This window comes from Talpa occidentalis, unplaced genomic scaffold, assembly GCF_014898055.3.
Source record: "Talpa occidentalis isolate TD23 unplaced genomic scaffold, MPIMG_talOcc4v2.1 talOcc4.14, whole genome shotgun sequence".
Lineage (NCBI taxonomy): Eukaryota > Metazoa > Chordata > Mammalia > Eulipotyphla > Talpidae > Talpa > Talpa occidentalis.
Window position 1 is genome coordinate 20,632,604 of NW_023601433.1, and position 13,055 is coordinate 20,645,658.

The 13,055-nt window shown below is 40.2% G+C and overlaps 1 protein-coding gene across 4 annotated transcripts in view; it reads right to left on the reverse strand.

Moving 5' to 3' along the window:
• Positions 1-13,055, reverse strand: part of NVL (nuclear VCP like) — a 79,926-nt gene that overhangs the window by 20,829 nt on the left and 46,042 nt on the right. For all 4 annotated transcript variants that reach the window (XM_037510172.2, XM_037510174.2, XM_037510173.2 and 1 more), the window contains 2 exons: positions 10,576-10,675; positions 3,784-3,890 (listed from right to left, as the gene is read on the reverse strand). In XM_037510172.2, coding sequence (XP_037366069.1) covers positions 3,784-3,890; positions 10,576-10,675 — 207 coding nt within the window. The remainder of the gene's footprint in view (positions 1-3,783; positions 3,891-10,575; positions 10,676-13,055) is intronic.

The following is a 13,055-nucleotide window of genomic DNA, read 5'->3' on the forward strand; positions in this document are numbered from 1 at the left end:
AAAAATGTCCCCAAACATTGCCCTGAGGTAGGGGTATAGGGTGGTATAGTGGTAAAATTGTCCTAATTTGAGAGCCACTGAGCTAAAGTGATGTGTTTTCAGGGCTTTGACTATCAACTACACGGCAATGACAGGCAAAACCTATATCCCAGTCTAAGGATTCTCCTCAACTCCTAACCAAAGAACTAATTTTTTGCATGGATAGTGAAATAACGTAATCTTTCAAACCCTCACCTGAGTGGATACCATCATTTATTCAGCTGCCCAAGTTGAGAATTCAATTTTCTTTTACATTATCTCTCAACTCTACAATTAGTACAATGGCTTGTTAATTAAAACTATTCAACAGTTCCCCTGGCTAATGTCCTCTTGGCTAGCCCCCTAGTACTGTCTTAAGTCTGGGATACATAACTACAGTCTTAATTGCACTCTCCTCTAAGCTATCTTCTATAGTGCTGTCAATGTGATATTTGTAAGCCACAAAGCTGATGATCTCCTTTGGGAGATAGTTTGAACGGTGTATGTGCAATTTTTTTTTTTTTTTTTTTAAGAATTTGTGCTTTTCTTTTTTTTTTTTTTTTTTAAAGATTTATTTATTTATTTATACAAGCACTAGGCACAGTCAGAAGCGCGGGAGGGTGAGAGAACTCACCAGAGCCAGAGCAGGGAGCAGAGCAGGCAGAAGGACCGAAGTACACTGCTGAGGGGAAGAGCGGGCGGCAGGAGAGGCCTGCGCGCCATGTGGAACCCCCCTCCGGTGGCCGGGGAGCAGCCGGGGATCGAACTGGCGCTGCAGAGGCTGTGGGCAGCTTCGCAACCCAGCGCTCAACCGCTGCGCCACCGGGGAGGCCCTGTATGTGCAATTTTAAGTAGTGATGGCCCAGTGAAGCAGGATCATAGAAATCTCCCTTTGCCAACACAGAAAGAGAATACTTTAAAATTTTACCAGGGGCAACAAAATAAACAAAGGTGTAAACCTTCATATTGTAAACATTGAAAAGTTGAGCCAAGGAAAGAGAAACTTTTGTAATAGCTAGTAATGAGGCCTCCATTCGTAGGAAGGAGCACTAAGGAATGAAACTGTCCTAAGGAATGAAATTGTCCATTAATATTCCAATCTGGAGAAGAGCAGTCTGAGGAGAATATGTTCTTAGAAAATTTACAAAAATATCCTTTAGACATACCATCAAGGGATTTCAGCACAATCAGGAAGAACTGCCAAGATATACCATATTCGGGCCTCTCCTGGTGGCGCAGGCAGTTGAGCGCCACACTGTGAAGCTGTCCGCAGTCTCTGCAGTGCCGGTTTGATCCCGGCCAGCCGGTGAGGGTCCCACATGGCGCAGCAGACCTCTCCTGCCTCACCCGCTGCTCCCCTCAGTAGTGTATTTCGTCAGTCTGTCTGTTCTGTTCCCCGCTCTGTGTCTGGTGAATCCTCTCACCCTCCCACGCATCTGGCCTGTACCCCAGTTCTTGTATAAACAAATAAATAAATCTTAAAAAAAAAAAAAAAAAAAAAAAAAAAAAAAACCATATTCCCCAGAGCTGTACAGGAGTAAGGGTACAACCTCATGGGAATGAGACATGTATTTTGGATGGTTAGAGCAGGTGCAGGTATAAGACATTTCATAGGTTATCTACCTCTTAGAATAAGCTCAACTTCTCATACGGGCTAACTTAGCACCAGCTTAACTCCCTTTCCCACCTCAGACTATTAAAAAAAAAAAAAAAAAGACTACAAAACAATTAACCAAACATCAAATTGTAGTGTACAAAGAACAAGAAATTAGTTCCAGGTAGAGTGAGACAGGGGATAAGAGAACTCATCTGCTCTATATTAAGACCAAGAAAAGGTATGGATGGAATAACCACCAACATGAAAACAAAGGGAGGGCGGAAGGAAAGAGAACACAAGTTAAATTACTGGGAGACAAAGGGAGATCGAATAAAAAATTGATGACATCAGAGAAGTAAATCTAATTAATGATTTTTTTAAAAAAAGGTACTCAGACGTAAACACAAAAAACCTTCCTGTAATGAGGAATTGTATTTACAGAGTAAAAAGGTACACCAGATTTTAGCTTCTCACCACTCAAAATAAAACCTCACTAATCACAACCACTAAAACATAGTCTCTTATCCCGTCTCACTCTGCCTCACATTGCAACCACTACTAACATAAAGTAACTGATAGTGATACATTTACTACAGTTATTAAACTTCTAAGATAAAGAATTTTTCAGGTTTCCAAGCAGAAAAAGCAAGTCATCTACAAAAGGGAAAAGAAAGATCAGACTGGCCTCAAACATCTTTACATACACATTCAAATATATCCAAAAATCGTGTTGGGATTTCTACAAAAACATAAAGACTGTGTGACCAAGGGAAAATTATTCTGAGCTACTATATCATTCAAGCATAAAGACAACAAGCAGACACTATTAATAATGAAAAGAATTTAGAGAATATGATTGAGTGAACTATTAGTAACTGGAATAAATCTGATGCTGACATACAGTCAACCAAAAAACAAACAAAAATATATTAAGAGTTGTGACTGAAGTGCCAATTGTGAGTAGTGTATCTATTTAAATATGAATCCAGAACACAATGTAAATATGATGAAACTGAAACAAGAAAAATACACAGGGAAAAATAAACTAGAAAGTGGAATAAAAGATAAGGATGCTAATTATCTAATTTTCATAGCAGAAATTAAATTGATGCCACATGAAATGAAATGTGTACTTTTAAAAAAGACTTCAGCTGCTTACTGAGCTTTTATAATTTTTAAAAATTTTAAACTTCAGAGTGATACTTTGGGAAATATGAGAATACCAGAATTTTTTTTTTTAAATTTTTGTGGAGAAAACTGGGGTATAGGCCAGAGGTGCAGGATGTGAGAGGATTCACCAGAGACAGAGTGGGGAGCAGAACAGGCGGATCTACTGAAATACACTGCTAAGGGGAGCAGAGGGGAGACAGGAGAGGTCTGCTGTGCCATGTGGGTTAGTTCCTGGCCGGAGATCGAACTTAGGCCATAGCACTGATAGACTTAACCCCTAGGCCACTAGGGAGGCCCACAGAAGTTTAATTTAATAATTCCTTCAGATTTGTCTTCTTTAAATTTCAAATAAAATTAGCTTCATTTATATAATGCATTCAAGTCCATTCCTTCTCCTCATTTACTCATCTGCCAACCACCCACCAGTCCATGATGCATAAAAATGTATGGAATGATGCCTATACAAAATATGGAAGTGCAATGTAGGGTGATTTGTTTTTTTGTCTTTTGTATGCATTCCACATGTTTATAAAAACAGCAGAATCAATACTATACAGGCATCTTGTAAGTTTGCAAATACCAACATGGAGCACAGAAGCCAACACAGTCATTTGAAAATGCAACTTCTGTCTGGGCATTTATAATGATGGGCCTATACCTATTAACTTTTATTCATCTCCAAAAACTTCTATTTCAAATATGCTTAGGATAATTCTCTAAAGTAACACTCAAAGATCTAAAAGGACAGAAAAATGTGTGACTGGAGTGATAGCTCAAATATGTTAGTTGACCATTTAACTTTATATATACCTTTCCCCTTAAGCAAATAAAAAAAGGATGGACAGTCTCTTCAAATTGTCAAAAACATCTTCCCCTTGGGAGATATATGCTGGGCAAACAGTTACAGTTATAGAAAAGAAAGCAAGTAGACATTCTAAATTAGTGTTTGCCTGCATTTTAAGTGACAGAAACATGCATAAACCATTTCATTTACTCACCTTTGTGATAGTTTTTAGGATAGCAAGACGAGCTGCTGGGGATGGCAAACCCACAAAGAGTGTTTTGTCCAAGCGACCTGGACGCAGGATTGCAGGGTCAATGATATCTAGAGAAGGGAGGAAGAAGTCTTTTAAATAAATAAAAGAGAATTTTTTTTTTTTTACAGATTTATTTATGTATACAAGAACTGGGGTATAGGCCAGAGGCGCGGGAGGTGAGAAGATTCACCAGAGACAGAGTGGGGAACAGAACAGGCATATCTACTGAAATACACTGCTGAGGGGAGCAGCGGGTGAGACAGGAGAGGTCTGCTGTGCCATGTGGTTGCCTGGGGATTGAACTTGTGCTGCGTGGCTGGTGATAGCTTGGTAGCGCTGTCTTTAACCCCTGCGCCACCAGGGAGGCCCATGTTACATAATTTTTTTTTTTTGTGGGACCCTCACCGGTGGCCGGGGATTGAATCGGTGCTGCAGAGGCTGCAGGCAGCCTTGCAACCCAGCACTCAACCGCTGCACCACCAGGGGAGGCCCCCATGTTATTTAATTTTTAACTGCTGTCTCCTTGCGTGTGGATTTTTCTTTTTCATGCTATTCACTTACTAGATCTACAACCACAGAGACAAGTTTGTAAACTTATGAAGCTATGCATCCTTGGGCAAATAATTTATCCTCAGAAACTTTCAATTTTGCAAGTAAGATGTACATACAGTTTTTTAAAAAAATATATTTATTTATTTTTAAATACAAGAACCAGGGTACAGCCCAGATTCGTGGGAGGGTGAGAGGATTCACCAGAGACAGAGCGGGGAACAGAACAGGCAGATTGACAAAATACACTGTTGAGGGGAGCAGAGGGCGAGAAAGGAGAGGTCTGCCGCGCCATGTGGGACCCTCTGGGCCGGCTGGGATCAAACCGGCGCTGCAGAGGCTGCAGAGAGCTCCACAGAGAGCGGCGCTCAACCGCCTGCACCACCAGGAGAGGCCCCACATATAATTTTTAAAGAAAGAGCCAAACTGTTATGGGAGTGGCTGTACCATTTTGCACTCCTACCAGCAATGAGAGCTCCTGTTGTTCCACATTCTTGCCAGCACTTACTGCTGTGCTTTGGCTTTGAGTCATTTCAATAGGTGTACAGAAGCATCACTTTATGAAAATTTGCACTTTCCTAGTGACATAAGGTATTGAGCATCTTTTCATACGCTTATTTATCATCCGTGTATCTTCTCTGGTGAGGTGTCTGTTTAGCTCTTTAGCCCATCTCTGTTTTCTCACTGATGAGTTTTAAGAGTTCTTAGTATGTTTTCAATACCAGTCATAGTCAATTTAGGCTTCTACAATGAAGTATCACAGACTGAGTGACATAAAACTACAGTAATTTTGTTCCTTAAGTTCTGGAATCTAAACGCCCAGGATCAGGAAGTGAGCATTGTAGCATTCTGGTGAGGCAAGACTGCCTGATTGCAGACTGTGCCCATCTCTTTGTTAAATGCTCACATGGGAGAAAGAAAGCAAACAAGCTCTTTAAAGTCCATTTTATAAGGGCACAGATTCCACTCATGTGGGTCCAGCCTCCTGACCTAATTACCTCCCAAAGGATCTACCTCCTAATACTGTCATATTCAGAGTTAGAATTTCAATGTAAGAATTTGGGTAAGGGGGAACAGACACAAACATTCAGTCCTTACTGTGGACTAAAAACCTCGTGCACCTCTCCATCACTGTTCCCTGCCACCCATTTCATTCTAGACTCACTGATTTCTTTCTGGTTATGCAACACGCAAACTTGTTCTTACCTCTGCACTTTTACACTTACTGTTATCTCTCTACCTGGAATGTTCTCCCTGATTTTTACATGTCTGATCATTTATCTCATTTAGGTACATGCTTACATGCCTTTTCTTCTGAAGTCTCCAGGACCAGAAATGTACATTAGCATTCCTCCCCCCAACCGTATTAGTCTCCACCCTCTTACCCTGTTTTACTTTACTTATTTGTCTATTATTTGCCCCATTACCTAGCCCCAAATCAGAATATATGGAGGCAAAAAAGTTTTCTCAACTCTCAACCTTTGAATTCCCAAAACTCAGCAGGAACAGGCATATAATACAACCACACTAAATGTATGATGAATAAAGGAGTAAGTCATCTCAGAGATTAAAGAAAATTATATTGCTATGACTCATATACAACTCCAAATACTAAGGTAAATATACAACTTGCATAAGAGAACAAAGAATGTGATGAATGAAAAATATTGAGTGTATGCGTTTGCTGCCTGTCTCCTTGCTTGTCTGACTTGCAATAAACCTTTCTCTACTTAGAAAGAAAAAAATAATCAAGGGCCTCACTGGTGGCTCAAGGGGTTAAGCCACAGCACTATGAAGCTGTCCGCAGCCTCTACAGCATGAGTTCTATCCCCTAGCTGGCCAGGGAGCCACCCATATGGCGCAGCAGACCTCTCCTCACTCGCCCGCTGCTCCTCTCAGCAGTGTACTTTGGTCAACCTGCCTGTTCTGTTCCCCACTCTGTCTCTGGTGAATCCTCTCACCCTCACATCTCTGGCCAGTACCCTAGTTCTTGTATGCATAAATAAATCTTAAAAAAAAAAAAAAAATGAAACCAAAAAACACCCACAGTTTTTATACTCTGACTTCCTCTTCTTTTGAATCCAGGCCTTCCTCACTGCCCTGACCACTGCAGTTTGCCTATTCTGGTGGGCCCTACCTGTAATAGGAAAGATAGCTTCCACCTTCATCTCTTGAAATATAGCTATCACATAAGAAGAATAAGCACTCAGAAGACAAGGCAAATGAAAGTCCGAGTCATATAAAGAGGTCTTGGAAGATAATTATGGGAGGGCTGGGCGTGGAGGGATGGAGACAGACACCATGAAGCACCAATGACCAGACACGTGAGCAAAGAAATCACCTTGGAAGTGGATCCTCTGGCCCAGCCATTCCAGCTGATGGTGTTGCGGATAAGAGATGAACCACCCATACAAACCTTTCTTGCATTCCTGACCCGAAAAATTGTGAGCAAAGCAAAAATGATGATCTTAAGCCATTAAATAATGTAGTTGTTTGTTATGCAACAACAGCTAACCAGAATATGAGGCAAGAAGGAGTTGTTAATGTAGAAGTAACTTGTATAAATAAACTGTATAAACAATTTATAAATAATCAAAGCAGGGCCTCCCTGGTGGTGCAAGGGGTTAAGACGCAACCTATGAAGCTGTCTGCAGCCACTGCAGCACGAGTTTGATCCCCGGCCGGGTGGCTGCCCACATGGCGCACAGACCTCTCTTGACTAGCCCGCTGCTCCCCTCAGCAGTGTGTTTCGGTCTCTCTGCCTGTTCTGTTCCCCACTCTGTCTCTGGTGAGTCTTCTCACCCCCCACACATCTGGCCTGTACCCCAGCTCTTGTATGCATAAATAAATAAATCTTAAAAAAAAAAAATTAATACAGGCAAACAAATCGATGAGGCTTGCTATGGAAGAAAAAGGGATGTCTGAGATGCCTGGAGAAGACAACACTCCAGTATAAGGGGAAGGACAAAGCACAGCACATGCGATGACTCATCTGTCATTCTTATCACAGGCTAAACTCAACACAGAATATCATGTTCAGTTCTAGTTCCAGTTTCACAATGAAGAATCTGGACAATCTGTAACAAACCCAAAGATGAATCAAGAGATTGGGGGGGAAAATACCCTAGGGAAGGTCATGTACCTAGACTGTTCTGAAGGAGAGGATTTAACCAAGTGAAACTGAAGGACCAACTGTTTCCTAATCTACTTATATTAAACTAAAAGACAACAGTGCTTACAATAAATAAACATGAAAAAAAGGTAAGTGCTGGATAAAGATAAAAATATGATAGACTTTCAAGGTTTCTTTAGGAGGACTCTTAACACCTAATAACTGCTCCACTGCTACTAGAGGTAACAGCTGCAAGTGCTCAGCACAATGACAATAATCACTGAACATCTACTTGCCAAATGCATGTGATACACACATTCCCAAAATCACTTATTAATCTTTCTAACAATGCAGTCAATTAAGTATTATTATCCTCATTTTATACATGAAGAAATGATGGTCAGCAAGATGAAGTAATACATGATTAAAGTTAATTGGTGTATAAGAAATCATACATTTGGTCCTTACCCTGGCTCCTGATATAAAGCTATAAAAATTCTTGGAATTTCCTGAGTGAAAGGAGTGTCTTTTTATTTTACTGAGATGACACAGTGGGCCCAAAGATGCTTCAGGATTGGGCAGGTCACCAGAACCAACGATGTAATTAGAGGGTTAGACCTCTGGGTAGGGAAGTGTGATGGAGGTGGGCTGGAGAGCAAGCTCAATCACATGGCCAATGATTTAACCAATCACTGCTCCATAATGAGACCTCAATAAACACTTTGGACAACAAAACTCAAGTGAATTTCCTGGTTGATAAATACACTGATGTCTAGGGGGTGAGGTGTGTGGGTTGATGAAGGTGAGTGAGGAGGCTGACCCCAATGGGAGAGAGCATGGACATACTCACTCTGTAACCTAGTCAGATGTATACCTTTATAATAACAAGTGTAGTGCTTCAATAGGAGGAAGTGAGGAGCAACTGCTGAGCCAGCGGCTGGCACTAACAGCCAACTTAATCGTATAAGGTAGAGTTACCTGGGCTCCACCATCTGACCTCCTGAATGATGCTACTGGGAATCAGAGGCAGAGTAGAGCTGCCAGGTTCACCTTAAAAAATGGAACACAGGGGGCCTCCTTGGTGGCACAAGGGGTTAAGCACAGCACTGTGAAGCTGTCCACAACCTCTGCAGCATGAGATCAATTCCCAGCCTGCCAGGCAGCAACCCACATGCCGCAGAACTCCCCTGTCTCACCCGCTGCTCCCCTCAGCAGCGTATTTCAGTCAGTCTGCCTGCTCTGTTCCCCACTCTGTCCCTGGTGAATCCTCTCACCCCCTACACCTTTGGCCTATACCCCAGTTCTTGTATGCATAAATAAATAAATCTTAAAAAAAAAAAAAAAGGAACACAAGCAGGCCAATTTCTCTGTCTTTTTTTTTTTTTTGGCTTCTATTTGCAACCTGGTCTCTACTCATCTGCAACTATCTGCAGGTAGGACAGGTCCCATCTTGCCATGTGCTGGTGAATAAAAATTATGCTCCTGTCTTTTTTTTTTAAAAGATTTATTTATTTATTTATTCAAGAACTGGGGTACAAACCAGAGGCACAGGAGGGCAAGAGAATTCACCACAGACAGGGTGCCAGAGACAGGCAGAACGACTGAAAACACTGCTGAAGGGAGCAGTGGGCGAGGCAGGATAGGTCTGCCGCGTCATGTGGGTTTCTCCCTGGCTGGCCGGGAATCGAACCCGTGCTGCAGAGGCTGCGGACAGCTTCACAGCGCTGTGCTCAACCTGCTGCACCACCAGGAAGGCCCTCCTTCTGTCTTTCAGCTCTCCCTTTTGTCACTTCCTATATAATTAAATCCTTTTTTTATATTAATTTTTTAAAACTTTTTACATCATTGTTCATTTTTAAACAATATTTGCTTTCCCCCACTCCTCAGATTTAGTCCCCATAGTTTCCTATATAATTAAATCCTTTTGAAACTTTTTTTTTAAATTTCTGTGTGCGTGTGTGTGTGCTTTTGGGTCCTGTCCTATTTTCTTAAGTATGCTGGTAAGGACTCACAAACAGGGTCATTTCCTTTTCCCTTGGGTTTGCCCTGTAACAATATAGGTGTTCTAATAACTCATGGGGTCCTCACAGGAATCCCCAAATTTCTATCAGGCTGATCAGCAGTATGGGTGTCCTGGAGATACTATTTGAGGCTGACATCTGATGTGAGGGTAATCTAAGGACTCTGACCCTTTAGTTTTTGGTATCTGACACTAGTTCCAAGTGTCGAGTGTCTGAATTGAACTATAACAGATCCAGTTTGTATAATTCAGTTGGGGCTGCAACGAAAGAGTTACTAAGATTTGAAGTGCACCAGCCAAGGTCAAACCCAATTCTGCCTGATTCCAAAAATAGTATTTCATTATTGCTTAAGTATAAACTGTAACAACTTTCAACATTTCATTTTAAAATACAGTAGTATATAATCCATGAAGATTTTAGTTTCCACAGTAACTTACAAGAAATGAAAATGAGTCTCACTACTGATAAACCCACTTAATTCAAAGTACATCTCACTGCTAGTAGACATCACTAACACAAATATCACTGTAGAAGCAGCTATGATAAGAGCGGTTGATCTAGATAGCAAAGTATTAAATATAAAAAGAATTTTGGATCCAAAGTAAAAGCCACCTTTACCACTCACGTAGTTTTAAAACATTTTTGAAACTTCTCACAAAACGTTGCAAACAGCTTAGTGCTGGCATAGGAATATGGTTCCAGTATAAAACTTTAAAACCTATCTTCAACCTACAGTGAAAAATCTCTTTGTTTCCTCAAGGAAACAAAGGACATAAGTTCTGATAGTACATGTATAGTCAAAATTATAGATTACAAATGTTCTTTGCAAACAAGACATCTTTCTAAGCACCAATGCAGAAAGAAAAAAAAAAAAATCTCATGGAAGTCAGGCAATAATACTACCATTTTAAATGATATCTTACAGAAAAGGCTTTATTTATCTAAGGCTTTATTTCAACTTATGAACCAAAAGAAGATTTCCCAAAATCAATCTTTTATTGGGTTCTACATAAATTATACTGTTCTTAAATGCTGAGTTACCAGATTTATCTGCTTTATAATCTTTCTTACCTGGCCTGTTAGTAGCAGCCATAATAAAAACCTGCTGACGTGTTTCCAGACCATCCATCTCTGTAAGCAGCTGATTTACCACCCGGACACTTGCCCCTGTCTAAAAAGATACAAATATAGTTCCATCAGCTTCAAATTAAAAAAAAAAAAAAATCAACTGTCCCCCACAAAATAATGTATTGCTACTTGAATAATGCTTCTGTCATTAAGATATAACAAATATCATTTTCTGAGGAGTCACTAAATTCAACTATTGTGTAAATTACATTCGCATCAGCATGCTTCCCCAGCAATACTACTATTATTTAGATTGAGAAACAGATTTAGATTATTTGTTCAACATCTCACAGATATAGAGTAGAGTTGAAATTCAACCTCAGGCCTAGCTGATCCAAAATCTTATGCCTCTGAGATATCCAAATCTCTAGTGAGCACAATGAACTTCCCTTTGGACAAATCTACACTCAACTTTTGAATGCCAGATTAGATCTCCAAGATATCAAATGTTCCAGATCTTTCAGTTAAGGCTTTTTCGTTATCCCTTAAAGCACAGAGTACAAAACAGGGCTACCTCAGGTCAACATCTAAGAGAAAGGTTCAGGGAGTTAGCATATAAAACGCTGAATCAGGGCCTCCTCTGGTGGCACAGCGGGTGAGTGCTGGGCTGCAAAGCTGCCCACAGCCTCTGCAGTGCTGGTTTGGCTGGTTTGATCCCCGGCAGCCAGAGAGGGTTCCACATGGCGCGCAGACCTCTCCTGCCGTGCCCGCTGCTCCCCTCAGCAGTGTATTTTGTCAGTCTGCCTGTTCTGTTCCTGCTCTGGCTCTGGTGAATTCTCTCACCCTCCCATGCTTCTGACTGTACCCAGTGCTTGTATAAATAAATAAATCTTTAAAAAAAAAATTTCTGTATCTAAGTGATTCAGCATTTAAAAAAAAAGATTTATTTATTTATTTATACAAGCACTGGTTACAGTCAAAAGCGTGGGAGGGTGAGAGAATTCACCAGAGCCAGAACAGGGAACAGAACAGGCAGACTGACGAAATACACTGCTGAGGGGCGCAGCAGGCAAGCCAGGAGAGGTCTGCCGTGCCATGTGGGTATCTCTGCAGCCAGAGGGGATCAAACTGGCACTTCAGAGGCTGTGGATAGCTTCATAGCACTGCGTTCATCAGCCTACGCCACCAGGGAGGCCCAGTAAATAAATAAATCTTAAAAAAAAAAAAAAAATCAAGGACACAGCAGAAAGGAGCAGGTAGAACTATAAACTGTATATGGGGCATGGAAGGGAGGGCACATGCATTTCAGAGCCTCTCTGTTGTTATTAACTCAAGGGTACACACCACATAGACTTTCAAATCCAGGTGCTACACTACAGAAAGGAGTGGGGAATGTGTAGCTCTTTTGTAGAATCTGAAAATAGTAGAAAATGGAACTTGAGGAAGACTACTCAAGCATTTCATTCAAAAGAGAAAATAAATTTGGAAGGAGTAGACATAAAGAGGGCAATTTCAAGAGATCCTTCAAAAAAATAGTCGGGATTCAAATACTTACTAGCCAGTAGAAAAGTGAGAGGCCATAGTGGCTTCAAGATTATGAAAATCAGTAATGGACTTTGGGAGTTACCTTAGGTTAAAGTAGGAGGAATGTTTGAGTTTAGCATTTCAATCTGTTTAAGCTCAGTTATTAGGTGGGTTTTGGATAAATAAAAACAATTCAGGAATTACTGGTGCATTTGAAGTCAAAAGAATGACAGTCCTGTCAAGTAGGATAGCAGAGGGCTTGGTGAATATTTACACTTGTAAGTGGTGAATAAAACATCCTATTCACTGCACTCTCTCTCCAAATATTACGCCTTTCAATATTTTCCTAAATATTATTCATATTTTCATGGCTTTGGATGAAGGGGGTGGAAAAGTTATTTACAATATTTATTTGCTTTTTTTCATTGTAAATACAAAAAAAATAGTAAGAAAAAAAATCACAAAATCACAAAGTTGCCATTGAAAATTCAAATTCATTTGGTTTCATTCTTTTGTCATATTTCAGGTAAAAGAAACATCCTGGTTTCAATAAATTAAGGAAATATATATATACAATAGAAAATATATAGCATATGTTTCTGATATAATACTTTAATTTTATAAGTAAGTAACAGTCCACGCACAACATATTTTTGTATGTGATTGGCTGTAATTTCTCTAACTTTCTGAGCTGGTCAATCAACTGAGAAAGTAAAGTAGTTCAATTAATTGAAAGCAATGCCTGAAATATTTCATTTATGCCTTTCCAAATTTATTTTCCCAGTTCATTTTATTTAAAATACAACTAAAGCCCACCAAAGAATTACCATGTACCTTCGAGTAGATATTTATTATTTAGCTATCTGGCTCCCCCTGGCTCCCTTATGAGGGAGGAGAATAAATGCCTTATGGAGAAATGACATTTAAAAAAAAGAAAAAAAAAACTTAAGTATAGACAT